We start from the raw sequence: 18,746 nt of genomic DNA, 5'->3' as shown, positions 1-18,746 counted from the left end.
GTGCGGTGCGCCGCACTACGTCCATAGAGAAAGAAATACTACGTTGAACGCATTTAAGTATATAGATTGCCTCCGGGAGTACACGCTGCGTAGGACTATATATATGTAGAGTGACCTTAATTAGCCGTAGCGCGTGCTCGCTCCTGACACGCCTGCGACGGATTTGCTGCTGCATATCTGTGCTGGGCACACTACACTGCTTCCTCACCACCGAAGACGATAACGCAATTGTGTTCCATGCCTAAAGGCGAACCTTTCAAATATCTTCCTCACATTTCTTCATACTTCAGGTGACAGTTGTTACCTGAATTATGTATATAAAGTTAGTATACACATTTAGGTATATAATATTTAGGTAGTATATAGTATGTATATAAACTTAAAGCTCTGTTCTTCGACAAAAATCCTGCACACCGAAGAGCATCGAGAGCACACTGCTGGAAGCTGTTTTGGGCTCATGCTGAATGCCTGACGCTGAAATGAGCTATCGCACTTTCTGCGCATTTGCTTCAGGGCAAATTGTGTGACGCCGGCTAGCCTAAACTGTTCCCGCGCCCTCCATATCGGGGCTCTTGATTATAGAAGTGTTCCTTATATGTGTCTACGAAAAATATAACTTAAAATCAACTCGCGCAACATTACACTCATACTCGGTCTTAGCCAGAGTGCCAATCCAACACTGGGACGACGATGGAAGCTCTTCACTAACTGTTCTAAACTGCAAACTTTGCCTTTGTGTAGGTGTTAGCGAATTGCTATGAAAATGTGTAACGCTGTAGCTGAGGTCTCAGGGAATGGGGGTATAAATACCCGGTGCACGTTACGATTCAGCGCGCCGCTACCCTGCGTGCGCGTGCTACAAGTTGGTGTAGTGTGGCGAAGTTATCCTGTGCGTTGCCAGAAAGTCCTCCTTCCTCGAACACGTTGAGACTATAGCACCCGCCACGCGGGCCACGCCAGCGGTGACTCATGCCGCGGCAGCTGCAAAAATACAAAACAAACTGTTCTAGCGGAGGCATGCATAGACTTCAAACTGCCAGTGGCGCCGCCCGCCGAGATCTCCGCCCCTCCCCTCGATCTGACTCAACGTTCGCTGCTACCGCCGGTTCTCACGAACCCGGGAAAGAGTTTTCTTGTGTGCCTGTACCGTGTTCGACCCGTGTGCAAAGCACTACAAAAGCTGTTCCTCCGAGCGCATAATTTATTTGATTGACAGGATCGGATCTTGCTGTTGCTCTATCCGAGTCATGTTGTAAGCTCGGCCTGAAGGGTGCTGTTCCTGTATCGTCGTTGTTCACCTCTCGCCATGCAGTAAACCAGTTAAGTTTGCCTTCGGCTCTTTGTAGCCAACACTAAGACAGCTGCTTCTACTCGCCACTCGTCCACGATGCTACCACTACATGACGGAGGCAACGGAGCCCTGTTCGGGGACGCATCCACCGATGTAACACCGGGAATGTACTTTCCCAGGCTGCGGCGGAAACCTGACGGGCGAGAGCGGTTCGTTCAGCATGCTTCCGTCCATGGCCGAAGGCGACAACAGCCCCCGCTGCAAGTGGAACATCCGCGTGACCGAGGGCCGGGTGGTGGAGCTCCGGCTGCAGCTGGCCGACAGCCAGCACGGCACGGTGCACAGCACCGACTGCACGGACGGCTTCGTGTCCAGCCGCGTGCAGGTGCTGGACGGAGAGGGCGACGACGCCGCGCCCATCGCGCTCTTCTGCGGCCGCGAGGGCGGCCCGGACATCTTCAAGAGCACGGGACGCAGCATGACCGTGGTGTTGGCCATGAACACCATGTACGTTATCGGCACAGGCTTCAGGGCCTCCTACCGAAGCACGCTCGGTAAGCCTTGTTGTCCAAGCTTCCACTCTGAGGGCTAATAGATACACGCGTGAATGCGACGAGAGGCGCACGAATTTTTTTTTTTGCGAGAAGACAGACGGCATTACCTACGATTGAGTGTTGCGCGTTCAAGGGACTCTGCAACAGTTCCGATAAACGTTTTCACTCTTATCGCGTCTGGAATCACTGTGTAAGCTACAGTTATCGCCAGCTTGGAGCGGCACTGCGTGATTTGCTCGTCGAAGCAGATCTATCGCGCCTTTCGTTTCGGCTTTGCTTTGTGGCTGGTTTTCTAAAGTGGCTATAGAATGCTTTTAGTGCTGCAACAGAAAATCGGCCAATAGCCGTTATCAGAGAATTGAGGGACTCTGCCGTTACATTGCTGTAATGACGTGATTCGAGCGCTCAAAGAACGCCAAGACTGGGAAAAGAGAGAAAAATCTTTTGAGCTAGTTTCAAGATTGGGCATAGAGCAGTAATTTTGGCTTTCACCCCTTATTTAAGTACTGGATGTGTTTGTTGACTATGCTCTGAAAGCATTTAAGATTTAGAAAAAAAGCTTGACAAAAGTACTGCAGGGTCCCTTTAAATACTTCAGACGGGGAATATTGTGAAGAAGGGGGGGGGGGGAGGGGGGGGGGTCGCTTTCGGCCAGCCAGGGCTAGCTGTTATCGGGAAGACGACGGTACGTTTCGCGAACATCCTAATAACTGGATACGCGAAAGAATGAACACTAAGAGGCGCACATTCAATTTGATTTTACCTAGGCCTCTGGAAACGTGCCTTTCAGAAAGGAGTCTTTCAGTTTTCCCCAGAGTCTATCGGTGAGTTACGAAGGAGCCTTTACACGCTGAATCACGCAGTGATACCAGAGCTGTAAAGCGTTGTCCCGTTAACATTCCCCATTTATATACAGGGCCGGACAGTGTACACTGTATAGGAAAACTTGTTTCAAGTAATGAATTATTGCTACAATCGCAAGAATTATTAATTTTACAAAGGTTTAAAGAGTCACATTTTCTAATACTAACTATATTGCTTCAGGCAGATGTCTCATCTGCTTGTAAGGCTGAAAAAACAAGCAAAACAGTGCATTCGTAAAATTAACCGTTCGAGTTTTGACCCGTTTTATTTAGTGACAAAAGGGGAAAAAATGTTGGCGGTAGGCTTCGGACGTTCCGTCTTACCCTTCACATTTTGTGTCTGTACTTGCCTCAGGTGTGAACCAGGGCTGTGGCGGCACCCTTCTCCAAGCATCCGGTGTCATATCGCCCCCCAGCCTAAGCGGCACCGGCAACTACCCGGGCGGGCCACTCAACTGCCTCTGGACAATCGTGTCTCGCTCTGGATATGGCCTCGAGCTCAACGTCACGGCGCTCAACCTGGACAACGGTACACAGCCTTGCAACGCGGCCAGCACTGAATTCCTCGAGGTGTGCCCATTTCTTTTAAACAATAACAACAACCCCAAAAACAAGCGGGAACTGATCGACGTACAAAAAATGCAAGTGAGAACAGCTATGTGCTATGGGTAGTTTGAAGCCTTATTTCCGAAAATGGTGGCAAAGTAGATTAAATAAGCTATCTAAACACAGGCGTAGGGCGAAAATGGGCAGTGTCATGCCGTGTCACTGTCTCGCACTTTTTCACTGCAATATCTGGAAATGAATCGCCACCAGCTTGGCCAATTTCGCGTTTGCGCCTGCCTTCGTTGTTGGAACAAACTTTCAAGCTGCCGGAGACGAACACCGTGTGAAAGTGACGACGCACGCGCGCAGGTGTGGGACTCTCTAGATGAGCAGCAGGAGCCCCTCATACGGCTGTGCGGCCAACGTCCACCAGAGGCTCCGCTCCGGTCTGCGGGAAACACGCTGCTCGTGCACATGGTCACGAAGGATCTAGGGGAAAAACCTGCCTTCTCCGCCGCCTTCCGAGAGCTTCCTCGTGAGTATATACGTGCACCCGAATACGTCGTGCGATCTTCATTGCTTGATGTAAGCAACCCCACACATCGTAGGCATAAAGGTCTTCTTCATAGTAGCGTGGTGCCGCACGTTTGCGAAACATCTGTGAAGGCTGTGTCACTTACCGCTTTCGTCTGGTTCGCATGTTACTGCGCTATACAGCCAGGGCTATGTATACAGGGCGCTGTGTCTGTAGTGGCATTAGCGTTACTCACGCGGGGTGTTGTATTAGGTGAAATCTGTCAATGTCATCCAGGTCGGAAAACGAATGTGCTGGTGCTCTGAGGAATGTGCCTTGAGGGGCCCACAAGGACGAAAATCCCCGAGAAAAGCACTGTAACAAGGGCGAAAAGCGACCCGCACTTCCCCAGTCGTTTCGCGTGTCGCTTTGAACTCTTATTACAGTGCTCCCCTCGGGGATTTTTGTCCTAGCTTGTGGGCCCCTCAAAGCGGCGCCCCAACCCGAAAACACGTGCATTTGCATGGCGCTACCGCATCGTTTCAAAACGACGGCCCTGTTTCAGAGAGTTAGACCGTGGTGGCTGCTTTTCAGAGGGGGGCGAGAAGGAAAAACGCCCGTGCGTCGAGAATTTGGCACACATTAAAGACCCTCAGGAGGGAAAAATTAATCCGGAGACCTCCACTACGGCGCGCCTCATAGCCCAGGGGTACCTTTGTCGCGTTCAACCCCCAAAATTTGGTTTTCTTTAAACCGATGATCGTCGTCTCCTTCCGCCGCGTTCGCGCCCCTTCCGCCTATTCTCTTTTTTTATGAGTTGGCTTCACTGTGCATCACGCAATGTGGCAAAGCCAGCTTACAAAGACCAAGCTTACGTAGATTTTTTTTTAAGTCGGCTTCACTCCCACACGCAAATGCAGGGCTAGGAAGACCTTTTTTCAGGTGCAATATTCGCCGCCTTATATTAAAATATGAAGCGCCGTGTGCGAATGGGTGGCTGAGGAAGAGGGTGTTTATACAGCACGAGAGGAGAACACGTGGGGTCAGCCACGGCACGTGCAGAGAACACTGGCCTGGGAGCTAAGCGAACGAGCGGCTTTCCCCGTCCTACGGGTGCAAAAAAGCGGGGAATTTCCCTAGAACAGCTCCCTAGAACAGCGGGGAATTTCACTAGAAATTTTGAGAATATCCAAACGATGACAACATGGTTCCACTTGAGAATGCATATAATACTGGCGTAGAGCGCATACATACAACACAGGGCGCAACAGTTGCCCATATCACGCATGTTGACACTGCTTTCGTCTGTCTTGCAAAGTCGGTCATTGCCCAGTTGCTGCCCGCTGAGGTGCTCCAATTCAGTGTGACACCCACGACCTCGAGTGATGCCGACGTATTCTTCGGGACACATGGGGATATATTTTTACAATCCTCCTGCAAAGTATATTTATGCTTGGCAGTGCAGTTGCCTTGTAGACTGGTACATGTATTGGTTAGCCCAACATTGTTGCGGAGACGGCTGGTTCTTTCGATAACTGCGCTGTACACACAAACAGAAGTATAACGAAAGGACACCACCAGGCGCCCCATGTTTTAGGTTACACGATATTACTAGTTGAATAGTGTTGTATGCAATGCCGTTGGTGGTAGTTATGAAGTTAGTGCTGGCGCTTCCAAACATCAGGAGTGCGGCGCAAAGTTACAACGTTGGCCGTCTGACCACCTGCCATCATTCGATTTTTGCAGCATTATGTGGAGGTACCCTGAACGTGAGCGGTGACGCCTGGCAGACGCTGCAGAGTCCCGGCTTCCCCAGTGGGTCTCCGTCCAACGTGCGCTGCCTCTGGGTCCTCAGGGGACAGGAATCGGTGACGTTCAACGGCGTGCCGCACATCGGCACCTATGGTGAAGGCGAATTCCGCGACGTCATCATCCGTGTCAAGGAGATGCGCCTTCCGTGCGAGGACGGTGCCTACCTGGCACTGATCACAGATGAGAAGGTGAGCCTATACGCAGGATGTGCTGGGGCGACAAACTGCAGGGGATATCTGCAAGGGGCAAGCATATCTTGAGTGTAGATCTATTCGAGTGTACACCTGCTGGAATTCCATCTGTGCACTCGAGAGGGGGCATAGCGTCCACCGTGCCCCCCTGTAACCGCCACTGAATCAGCCCTGCGCTCTCTCTCCTCTCAGTACTCAGACCAGCGTCCTTTGCGGCTGTGCGGAATGAGCGCCCCCCAGGAGTGGCTCAAGCCTCACGCTGCTGCCAGCCGTGTCCAGCTGCTGCTCGACACGGGACGCCGGGGCGGCCAGGCGAAGCTGAAGCTCGAATACGGCACCATGCGGGGTAAGACGCTGTCACGGCCGCTTCTTACACCGTTCCCTGCTAAAACGCCGAAAACCCCTAAGCTGAGTTCGGCCCCGAACACAAAAATAATTGCTAAAACCGAGCGAAATGGTGCGAATAAATTTTACGAAATGCTTTATATTGAATACAGAACTTGCAATTTTTTTTTGAAAACTTGGAATGCCAGCTTTAAAGCATTGCAGCTCATGCGTCAGAAAAACTAAAATGTCTGGGAGCTTTCTGCGTGATTTGCTTATGCTGAGTTTATGTAGCTTTCGTATATATCTCACAATTATGACATGTTACTAGAGCATGAAATGCAAGGAGATTGAGCAATTCGTTATCTCATGGAAGCTAGCTGCTATTTACATGCATGACGTATTCTGCACAAGTCAGATAAAGAGTTTCCTTGCACAAGCAGCAATAAAAAAAACTGTGGTTGATTCCTCAGTCATAGGAATTGGTAAAGCACGAAATTGAAATGTGCAGCGAAATCTGCAGCTGAGCATGATTTGCGGGTCGGAGGATGTCTTGTGGGTGTGCTTGGCGAGCGACGTTCTGCTGGCAGGTCGCTTCGGAAAAGGTGTACCGGCATCATTTCCGTGGAAGATATGAAGTCAGTGAAATCTTGGTGCATCCCGGCATAAAACGCATTCGTGTTAAAATATAAAACCCGAAAACGAACAAACCTAAGTATAATGTACTCTTTAGTACTAATGGTTGCTTCCCCGCAAGAAGACCCTGTGTGCAGGGGTGCACCCTTTACAGGCCACTTGCTTCGTTGTGCTGCCGTCATTTCCGTGGTGGATATGTCGTCATTGAAATCTTTGTGTATCCCGTAATAAAACACTGTCATGTTAAAATGTTAAATCTGATGCAGCCTGCAGATCTAGCTGGTAATTAGTGCTCAAAAAGGACTTTCTAAAAAGAGCTGCTTTTCTGTATGGCCCTGCACTCGGGACCTTAATAAAATACTGTCCATGTGAATACTAAAGTGATTTAAAAAAATGGAAATATCCAGAGGTGCAAGCAGCGTTAAAATAGTGTATCGTTAGCAAGTGCACCCATGTACTCAAATTCAGAGCCATACAATGTTTTCTGCACAGGTCCGATGCAGGGCACTTAACTTTCTTTTGCTAAATAAAACAACAAAAAAGAGCTTGCTTCATCATCTCTTGCCAGACGGACAGTCACATGTTCACATGCACCCGCAGATGCCAACCTCACCTACAGCCAGCCCAGCGGCATCATCCATAACGTCGACTATCCCGGCTGGACGACCACGGCAGCGCATCCAACGCTGCTCACGGTGGCGCCGGCCAACACCACAGCCATGTCTGCCTTGGCTCTCTACTTCATCCGCTTCAACGTGGGCAGCCCGGTCAACAACTCTTGTCCCAACGTCTTCATGCAGGTGCTGTGCATCCCTTCACCCTTCGCGAGCAACCAGACTCTGCGAGCTCAGATTCTGTCAGACATGCCGTTTAATATCGGCTTTTCTTTGAGCTATGTTTGTCGTAACGGTTGCACGGTTTTAGCTGGTTTCTGCTAATAATTTGGTGGTTGCAACAGGCCATTATGGCAGAGACCACCTGGGTACCAAAAAGTACTGGGACCAACTGTCGGTCCTAACTGCCGCCTTGTTGGTCCGAACAACAGCCCAGCTGGTCCCAACTGAAGCCTTGCTGGTCCCAACAGCAGCCCAGTTGGGACCAACTGAAAAGCCTTGCTGGTCCCAGTTGGGACCAGCAGAAACCAGAAGAGACCAGCTAAAACCAGTTCAAATGTTTTCTCTTAGGTTGTTAAGGCAACTGAAAGAATGAGCCAGCTGATAGCAGCGGCTGTATTTCTGTATGAAGCCGTGAAACTTTCAAGTGGGTGCCTGAAAGGGCCAATCAATTACAGGCCTTTGGTCTCTGCGGTTCAAGCGCGTGAATTCTGAGGAAGAGAAAATTGTGAGGTACAATACATAGGAGCGTGAGCCGGGGATAGCGCACACCGAGGAAAGGAAAACTACGGTGCCGGGGGGGGGGGGAAGGGGGGGGGGTGCGGAGGGGGCTCTGGGAAGCGGGAGAAGCAGCGCAGCGTTAGAGGAAGAATGCCGCTGCCACACGTGAAATACGTGCCAGCACGAGAGGTGAACGTACCGACGGGGGCGAACAGCAGGCTCCTGGCGATGGCGAGCGAGTCCAACGAGCTTCGGAGGGCGCTATCCAGGGGGGCTGGTCAAGTAATAACGGGCGTAGATACAAAGTTTAAATTTCAAGAGCAAATCAGCAGAAGGTCTATGGCTTTTTGTCTTGACATTCTTAGAAAGTTCTAAGCATCCCTGGTAATTTTAGGCCTATTTGTAAGTTCCCTCTGTTATGTGCCCTATAATGTTTCCTCTGATATTACAGGATATGTTTTGAAAAACTGTGTTAATGCGGGCTTGTTGGTACATACTTAGTTTGATAACAGCGCTAGGACAGGGCACAGAGAGGGCGACACGAGACTGGGCGCACGAGACTCAGCGTCCAGTCTCGTGTCGCCCTCTTTGTGTCATGTCCTAGCGCTGTTATCAAACTAAGGACATGTTTATTCACCATGTTGTAGAATGTGCCTCGGATCTTCTAAACGCTGCGTTTAAAGGCCCCTCTAAAAGCATCGCCCGATTTTTCATCAGGTGCGTGACGGTGGCGCTTCGTCGCGGGTCTTGTCCCATGTGTGCGGGGACATCAACCCGGGCCCAGTGTTCTCTACGGGTGTTCACCTCAGCATCATCGTCAAGAATGCTCAGTCCAACCAGATCCAAAGTGGCTGGTCCCATCGGTACCTCATGATGTACTTCAGTAGCCCCGCAGGAGGTATCGTCCACAACTCACATTTCGCTTACCGCCTAGCTGTTATGTCCACACAGACATGTATACAGAGCGCATGGCTCCCATTACACGCACATGCGCATATACCAATATTGTCACGGGCTTTTGCACCTTGGCAGACGAAAGGACTTCAATGAAGGATACAAAGACCGAACTGCAATATCTATAAAGAGAAGTGCAGAATCGCCGACAATGCCACTCATTTGCTGAGCGGATGAACGGCGCAGTGCGTACTGTCGTGGTCATGATGAAGACAAGCACTTTCCTTTCACTGCTGTGCGAATTGTACTCAACTGCTGCAAGCCATCTTTGCCTTATGTAACGAGTTTGTAGCGCGTAGCTAAAGCAAAGTGAGCAATGCTCTCGAATATGTCCTCGTATAACGAGACAGAATACTGCCCTATTTTTTTATTTATGAAGCGTAATTTAAGCTTTGTTTGTTGCGTAGAAGACACCTGAGCCCAAAACCAAAGAAAGTGTAGTTGGGTTGACCATGTGATACAAAGAACTCGATGGAAGGATGAGATAATTTTCGGGTAAAGAATTTATGCGAATGACACAGGAGCAGTGAAAGTCTGTGGGACAGGACTCTTTTTATTGGGGGGGGGGGGGGGGGAGTATAAATCAACCTGATGATGATCGTGAGGATTACAACCTAATTAAGAACATTTGAATGCACATGTGCCATCATTGCAGAAGCAATTTATTAGGAAGGCCCAGAGGACTGTCGGTTTTTCACATGGTCAGTCTTTCGCTCACTGGCATTGAGAGTGCAGCTTTCTCCTGTAGAGGGCGAGCTAAGTAAATCGAGCTGTGAAAACCAATTTATAGCGAGCTACTGTAAATACCGTGACGCAGCACCTGCCGGTTGCGGGGGCAACGTGACGGCAAGCGAGGGAGCCCTGTCGAGCCCTGGCTACCCGGAAACGTTCAAGCAGAGCGCAACCTGCGTCTGGTACCTCACCGGGCGTGCAAGGGCCACCCTCCAGCTCAGCTTCGTAGCATTTGCCTTCAACTCTTCTGCTAGCGCCTGTGACGCCAACTACCTTGACATCTACAACGGACACCGAGACAGCCCTGATGCCAAAATCACCCGCCTCTGTGGACAGGTACGCCGACACGCTGTGGTGATAAATTACACGTTTTGTGCACCGAAAAGCGGCCTTTGAGAGAATGTGCGCACGCATACAAAGGATTGCTCAAGGTCTGGTCAAATCATACCGCACCTCAAAATATGCCCTTCATTTTGTCCATGTGATCACCTGTGCAGGTCCCATCAACCGGTAGGAACGGAATTTTCGAGAATATACGGAATAAAAAAAACAGTCTTGGCAAAAGGATTACAGTATGACTTGCATAAAAGAATTTGAGGGCAGAAAGTGAGAAAAAAAAAAAAGTGTGGTTGATTCCTCTCTCATAGCTATGACAGAGGAATCAACCACTAAGAATTAGGGGTGTGCGAATATCAATTTTTTTAATTTCGAAGCGAATTCGAATAATAAAAACAAAGTCGAGAACTGGGCCAGTTGGTATACATTCATTCTGAGGGAGCAGCGCAAACTAGACAGTACAAAGACAGGACAAGCGCTCGTGTTGTGTCCTACCCTTTGTCCTGTCTAGTTTGCGCTGCTCCCTCAGAATGAATAAAAACAAAGTTCGAATCGAATCGAATATTTTTCGAATACTTATTGTTTTTTGTAAAATTAAAGTTTTCACCATCTAGAGACACAAAAACTGCAACTTTATTGCACAACAAATCATACAAAGTAAAATTAGAAATTACACAATACCATTGCACTCAACAGGTTATGGTCTGCACTCACTTAAATGTTAACATGGAGAAAGGTTAACTGCTCGACATGTTCGGGGAGCACTGACAACCTCCTGCTCGTCACGACTCCACCAGATACCGAAATCAGCCGCTCACTTGAGACACTATAGTGGCTGGCATGCCCGAGCCCGTGCACATTGCCGCGCGCTGATACAGTAAAATCTCGGTGATACTAATCTTGCGGGACCGCGAAAAATATTCGTATCATCCGAAATTCGTATGAACCACAGACCAAAAAATTGAGCGCTGAAAAGAGTTTTCGTTTATTTCTTCTCTTACTTTCGCGTGAAGAAATTCGTAATTTTTTCTGCTTTTTTTAACCTCCATGTCGCAAAGCATTCCTTTCTGAAGCACGTAAAGCTTCGCGCTCGTCTCCTCACTCGCTGTGCCCAAACTCGCTACACGCCGCAACAGTCAAGCGTGAACCGCATGGTGCGTTTTTGCACGCGATTCGCTCGCCTAGGCTCTGCGAACGCTGTTTTCACGCCCGCATCGACGATTTCGCGCCCGCGGTAGCGCCTACCTCGGTCAGAAAATGACCCTCGACGCGCGCGGCAGTATGGAGGAGCCTGACTACTTGCGATGAGATCGAGACAGCCGGCTTGGCTCCGCCGGAGATGGTTAGGCTTAGCACCCCGGCAAATATTTTACGGGCGCTTTCTAGCGGCGCGGATGATGTTTTATAGTACCGTTTTCGCATGCATTATCAGCTCCTTTACCGCACAAGCAACTTTGTGTCTCCCTTGAGCCGCATTTTAAAGAGCGGTTAGAAACGGTCGCCCGAGCGCCCGCGCCACTTCGCGGCTGGAGCCGACGCCATGTTGACGCCGCCGGCCGCGCCGCGTGCAGCGCGGGGGTGGTTTCCCGGCGGTGTCAGCGCGCGTTCAGCGTGCGCAGAGCGTTTTCGCGAGCAGAAAACAACAACACCGATACAGTCTGCGAAAGCACGTACCGTTTGCCGTGTATATGCTTCGCGACTTCGCTGCTGAGACACGCTCTGAATTTATTTTTTTTTTTTTTTAGTTTTGGGTGGTTCGAATATTTCGAACCATAAAAGTGTCGTTCGAATCGAATCGAATACCAAAAAATTCGAATCGAATATTCGAAGTTTCGAATATTCGCACACCCCTACTAAGAATCGGTAAAACACGACAGTGAAATGTGCAGCTGAGCATGATTTGCGAGTCGGCGGATATCTTGTGGCTGTGCTTGGCGAGCGGCGTTCTGCTGGCGGTTCGCTTCGGCAAAGGTGTACTGGCGTCATTTCCGTGACGGATATGACGTCAGTGAAATCGTTGTGTATCCGTGCGTAAAATCTTTCGTGTTAAGATATAAAGCCTGAAAACGAACAACCCTAAATATAACGCACTCTTTAATACTGAAGGTTGCTTCCCCGCAAGAAGACCCTGTGTGCAGGAATGCACCCTTTACAGGCCGCTTGGTTCGTTGTACTGTCACGGAAATGACGTCAGTGAAATCTTTGTGTATACCGGAATAGAACACTTTCGTGTTTAAAAAGAACAAATCGGTAGACAGGTGCATATAAGGGTGCTCTGAATTTCGGAGTCCGACGTTTGAAATTAGGGACCGATTAAAATTGATTCCTGATTGAATTTTATTGATTGTTTATACTTCAAATTACTGACACTTCATTTGATTAGGCGTCTGGCCAAGCCATAGGCTATCCTGCTCTGTGGACGTTTATTTGAAAGTGTTTCTTTTTGTCCGTGAACTTCAGATTTACAGTGCATACGAATGCAGCCATGCCGGCACTGACAGCGGTAAAAATCAAGCTGCAGCATGACTACTGAGGGTGCAGTTTTGGTCAGTGTGTGTACTCACTGAGGCACGTGGCAGTTAACATGGCTGTTTGCTTATCATTGTACGTAAGTCTGAGACGTGGAAATAATCCTACATCGGTTGCCTGTGAGGCGTAAACATCGTTCCGTGGCGCCAACCAGTATACGCCCATTAGTTAACATGATATTGAGATCATGATAATCACCCACCCAGTATCGGCCGACCGGAAAGGTTGCTGCAAAGAGTGTAGGACACCTCTGTACGCAGGGGCGGATTATTCATGGTTCAACGGGTTCTTTTCTCCAGCTACCAAGAATTGCTCTTGGCTAGGAATGTCTGAATTCTGCATAAGACGTGCATTCTTGGATTGCTAAACTCGTAAAATAAAAATGCACGTTTTTCACGCTATGGGGTACGACACGAAAAATCCAGCGGGTCGCCCCGAAATTCCACGTGCGCACAAGGAACACCGCTTTTGAATGAAATCGTGCCAAGATGAGAAATAAAACACGAGACGAGTGTGAGTATCTCATAGCTCCATGAGCGCACATGACTTAAGACTCCATAGCGCTTCAAGGCAAGCCGTTAAACTGCCTGGCGTTCGTCAGGGCTAATGTCGTGCCCTCGAAGTCGGGTGCACTGCCAGAAATTTCAGCATCAGCTAAGCGCAGTCAAACCCGCGATTGCGCCAACAATGCTGAAATGTAGGAGGCCTACAGTGACAGTGGAAACCATAATGCTTGCGCCTTCAAGCAACATAGGCATACCTAAGTGTCCCCAGAAATTTTTCTTTGCTCGTTTTCGAGTCTAGTATCTCTTCTGGATACAAACCACCTGTTTCCCTATAAAGTGTGTACTACAACCCTTCAACCAACGTGTAACGTCTTTTCAATGCAGGACATGCCAGCCACACTGCAATCTACGGGCAGCCAACTTCTGGTTAAGATGGTGACGGACGAAAAGAACTCTGGTCCGGGCTTCTATGCAAGATTTAAGGCAGTCTACGATGGTAAGGCTCCTATTAACAGTCAGCGACGTAAAACTGAGATTTTTGCAGAGAAAACAGCAAACCTAGCCGTGCGTACTTTAGAATGGTGTAGTTCCAATCCTCGTGGTTAACTGTTACCATGTGTTCACCAACCTTCGACAACCACTTTACATCATCCCAGTGGCCAATCGTGTGCCATGTGTGTTTTCTTCATTTGGACTCTTGATGCTCTTCCCAGCGTTCCTTTTAGATCCAAGTGGCACCACAAAACATGTGAGACTTCTCTTCCATACGGCACAAACTGCTATCCTCTACTTCTTAGAAGCTTGAAAGAAATCTAGGGATTGTGCGGCTGAGCAGGAGGACGTGGGTTCGATTCCCGGCTGCGGCGGCTGCTTTTCTGATGGAGGCAAAAATCAAAAACGCCCATGTGTAAGAGATTTTCGGCGCACATTAAAAATCCCTAGGAGGTCACAATTAATCCGTAGTTCTCCACTACGGCGCGCCTCATTGCCTGCGTTACGTCGGCGCGTTAAACCCTATACAATCAATCAATCAATCAATCAATCAATCAATCAATCAATCAATCAATCAATCAGAAATCTAGGGAGAGGTGCGGTGAAAGTACCTAGCTTGACGGACAATACAGAAAACAATATACACAACTTGCAGCCTACTATAGGCGGCAGCAACGCAGATCGTGTGAACTAGTATGTGCATCTCACCCATTTGTTCACAATTACGATGACACCTACAGAATTTCACCAGAGTTGCGGGAACTTCTTGTGTTCAATTCTTGTGTCGACTTGTGCACTCAGCTCACTTGTAAGGGTGAATATTAATTTCTCTCCTCCATCAGCTAAACACTGTCGTAGCCCGGATACCAACCCGTGGCCTCAAACTTGGCAGTACGTCTTAGCTACTTAGCCGTCCCAGCACATTATATCAAATGAAGCCAGCACATACAGTTAAACCTGGATGTAGCGAACCTCTATGTAACGAATTCCTGGATTTAACAAAGTTTTTCAATTTCCCATTGCCAGCTCCATTGCAACCCATGTGCTTGCGACCTCAATGCATGGCTACGGATAACCTTGACGTAACGCGCTACGATGATGAGCCATTGTTCTTTGCCCTTTTTCTGAGAAATCGGCGGGAGATATGCATTAATTTAGTGAACTTTGCCCACACCGCAAACTACCATGTGTTTCCAGTGTGCGTATGGTGTCGATTAGGCCCAGCTGTCGGTGCGTAATCACGCGTCTCTGCTGCTTTCTGAGGTATAGTTTCGTTGGTGATGAGTTATCCGCTGTCAGAAAACGAAAAGTTTTGTCTTTTCAAGACCAGCTCGCAAGTTCAGGTGCCGGCTCCGCCGGCAAGAAAGATTAACGTTGCCGTCCGGTACAGTATCCCAACTAGCACCCGCTCAAAAAGTTTGAGTGGGCAAAGACCATCAAGTTCGTGAAAAGGCGCCCTTTCAGCATCCGTTCGGTCCTTGAAACTGGTTAAGGCACCGAAGAGTGTCAAAGGGCAAAATTGATACTTAAGTTATGATTCTTTGGAGTGCTGTGTACTGAATAACTTTGTGGGAAAGCAGGAGGTGCAAAGTATGCATTTTTTTCCCTGTGAAACAAATTCTTAAAGGGCGAGTTCACTATCTATGATATCTAGTATTTTGATTTAGTTTCTGCTTCATTTATGGGAGCCTTAACTTGAAACCTGCATGTAATGAAAACTTGCAAATTTTTATCAGCTTCGTTACAACCAGGTTTAACAGTATTCTAACTCACCTCTATAAACGTGTTATTTAAAAAAAAGAGTTTGATTTGTTATTTTCGAAAGTGGTCAGTGGTGTATTCAAGATTTGAGGAATTGGGAGCAACAAATTGACAACACAATGTGAGGAAATAAAGTGAGAACAAAGAAAAGTACCTTTTTGGTTTTATGCTGAAACATTTCAAAATGTCCTGTCCTTAGACATTGAAAACACGTAACCTTAATGAATTGCAGAGGAACTGGCTTAATGCGCTGCCTGCAACAAAATTCTCGGTACTACCGATTGGTTAAATAAAACCGTTTTGTTTCGATAACCAGCTGTCTGGCCTCATATGTCCACCTGCCCTGCAGCCTTCTCCCCTCGCCCTGCATGTGGCAATACCACTGTTAATGTATCAGGCTAGGGTACCTTGCATTTTTCATGTTCGCAAACAAAAATTCCACAAGCTACGCACGATCTCTGAAGAGCGAGGCCTTCTATAGCGCAATGCCTTAGAAAACGAATGCACCACTGTATGTAGTCACCACCACCGAAGTTGCATGCCGTTAAAACCATTGTTTGGATCTCGAAATCACGCGTCTCATCACTTGAATACGAGTGGCCAGATTAGTTAACAATAAGAGCTATTTTTAAAATCAAAGCATTAACTTATATCTGGAGATAATGCATCTCATCACCTGGATATCCATTTTCAGTACATTATAAATAGACCCCATTTTTAATATCAGTAGTTGAAATAAACGGGCGCGCGTGTATATGTCTTTCTTAGGGATGACCGCTGTCAACATTCAAGAGAAATAAAATTCGCTCATACCCTTCATCATGATCCTGTGTTGTGTACTTTTTAGAAACTTTGCTGGTGATCCACCTTCAAATAGAAATCGCTCATGATTTTTTTTTCGTGCTCGCAGATCAACGAATACGCATTGGACTGCCCTCGAGCGAATCTACAACCACTACTCCATCGCCACAACCAGCAGTGCAAATTCAATTTTAACCCCTGGTATCTTCGCTTGAACGCGAGAGCAAGCTGCAGTGATCTTCTACCCAGATGCTGGGAGCAAAATAATAAAAAAACTTACTTAAACCCTGGTAGCGCTTGCTTTGATTCTTAGTGAAGCTGTACTTACAAGCGCACGTTATCCCCTATCGTGTGCACATTATCACATTAACAAGGGGGCAAAGCGACAAGCGAAACGACAGGGGTCAATGCGCATCAATTTGCACCCTTGTTACAGTGCTCCTAGGTGTGCTTCCCCTCCATTTTCCGCCCCTCAAAGTGGAGCCCCAGCCCAAGAGCACATGCATTTGCATGGCACTACCACGTCGTTTAAAAAAAAAAAAACACCTCTTTTTTAGAGAATCGGGCCCAAGCATAGAGTTTTATACATTGTAAGAAACTTTATGGGCCCAAGTACTCATCATTATACCATCGCTATGTGTTTGGCAGGAACTTGTGTAACGTACGTCTACAAGGAATGGATGACGACAAATGCAGATTCAGGGTGCCTATGACAGCTGGCCAACACCCATGGCTGGCGTGCACTCCATTCAACAAGCTTAAGTACTTGGAATGCAACCTGAAAGACGGTGAACTTTTGCGCTTCCTGCGTACACCAGAGGAGGCTGTTGCTGTGACCTGCTTATGCATTAGTACGCATAACGAGAGCTTGAAAAGAGGAGCAACAGGGAAATGTTGGCCAGGGAGCTGAGGTGCTCTGAAAGCCCCTTCCTTTTGCATTCAATCCACACGTAGTACATCGACGGTGCATTGTGGATAAGCATGCAGCCGGTGTCCCAAGGAAGCTGGTGTGTTTTGGCTGTAGCTGCAAACACTCTCAGAGCGATAAAGTATACCCGATGCCCAACTTGTAAAATATACATTTTTTCTGTGCAATTTCAGCATGACATTTCTCCACTTGAACACAAGGTACAATTCCTTGGATCCAGGTTCACTAAAACTATAGCATCCATATCTGTTCCCGAACTTTGAAAGTATTCAGTTCAGTTGAATGTTGTACTATTTGCGTTGTTACACCGAGGTTTCAAATATAGGTTTCTTTTCCTGCAGAAACATGTTTTTCACGTAGAGCTGTCACATTTTTAGAATGCAATAACATTTGTTTGTTTAGTTGTTTGCGTGGATATATTTTTTTCTTTGAATATTCTTGTTACCACAATAGAATTGCGATACTTTGCTGTGTTTTGTGTTGATTGCTGTAGAAGCTGTACAGCATGCATATTGCCAGCTGCTGCTTAGCGTTAGAATTGGGCTGATGGGCTGGTCAAGCTGCTTCTATGCGGCTTTTTATCGTTGGCCATGCGATGTACAAATGGCAAAATAAAAGCTACCTCACCTCACAACCAGTCCTGGTTGTAGCTCTACAATACTCATGATTAAAGACCTGAAAGACCATACAATGACTTGGTAATCACAGTAACAGAGCAGAGACTGTGAATGTACTGCTGCAGCTTTGAGGCGTGCGTCATGTTATGTGTGTCACCCGTGTGTCACCCACCGCGGTGGCTCAGTGGCTAAAATAAGGTCGTTGCGCTGCTGAGCACAAGGTAGCGGGTTCGATTCCCGGCCGCGGCGGCCGCTTTTCTGATGGAGGCGAAAAGCTAAAACGCCCGTGTGTACGAGATTTCGGCGCACGATAAAGATCCCCAGGTGGTCAAAATTAATCCGGAGCCCTCCACTACGGCGCGCCTCATCGCCTGCGTTGCGTCGGCGCGTTAAACCCTACAATAAAAAAAAATGTTATGTGTGTCAAGATTATGAACCTGCCTTAACACAAGTGACATTCAGGCTTTGTTGAATTAAAATATGAACCTTTTTTCAGTTTTAGCCATTTTAAAATATGACTTCATCAAGCAAAAAGGGCCCTTGAAAAATACCAAAATGTCACTCAAGATAACTGCGTAGTTACAAGATGACTGTCGCCGTAGGCCGAGGATGTTATGCAACAAGCTTCCAGCCCCTCCTTCCCTTTCATTTACCTTGACGATGCCTTACTACAATGTGCGCCACAGGCGTTTATTGTTACCCATGTGCTCGTGGACAGCTTTGCAATCTAGAGAGCTTGAAAGTGACTATGGTTGGGTGGCCCTTGTCAAATGCCCTGAAATGTGTGTTCACTTTCAGCGACAGAATGAAATGTGTCTGTAGTAGAGGTTTAAATATCGTGGGGGAGGAAAGAACAATAAAAATGTGCAGTTCATAAAGAAATAAAGAAGAAAAACTTCTGTGGTTTAGCTTTGGTTAACCCTAGTTGATATCGAAAGCTTCACTGCCCTGGCTAGGCCCATTGACGAGGTGTGGCTTCGCAGTGATATACGTACACATTTGCAACAAATGGACTGCTTATTCAT

General features: G+C 47.8%; 1 protein-coding gene across 1 annotated transcript in view; it reads left to right on the top strand.

Moving 5' to 3' along the window:
• Positions 1-16,461, top strand: part of LOC144179721 (cubilin-like) — a 158,025-nt gene extending 141,564 nt beyond the window's left edge. The window contains 11 exon segments of the mRNA XM_077708164.1: positions 1,347-1,422; positions 1,471-1,845; positions 3,064-3,278; positions 3,624-3,789; positions 5,515-5,768; positions 5,964-6,117; positions 7,332-7,531; positions 8,783-8,963; positions 9,837-10,087; positions 13,507-13,618; positions 16,286-16,461. Coding sequence (XP_077564290.1) covers positions 1,347-1,422; positions 1,471-1,845; positions 3,064-3,278; positions 3,624-3,789; positions 5,515-5,768; positions 5,964-6,117; positions 7,332-7,531; positions 8,783-8,963; positions 9,837-10,087; positions 13,507-13,618; positions 16,286-16,371 — 2,070 coding nt within the window. The 3' untranslated portion in view covers positions 16,372-16,461.
• The last annotated feature ends 2,285 nt before the right edge of the window (positions 16,462-18,746 follow it).

The sequence above is a fragment of the Haemaphysalis longicornis genome, unplaced genomic scaffold (genome assembly GCF_048455015.1).
Source record: "Haemaphysalis longicornis isolate Haplotype H1 unplaced genomic scaffold, Haemaphysalis longicornis Haplotype H1 scaffold_4, whole genome shotgun sequence".
Classification (NCBI taxonomy): Eukaryota; Metazoa; Arthropoda; class Arachnida; order Ixodida; family Ixodidae; genus Haemaphysalis; species Haemaphysalis longicornis.
This window is presented reverse-complemented; position numbering and strand designations above follow the sequence as displayed.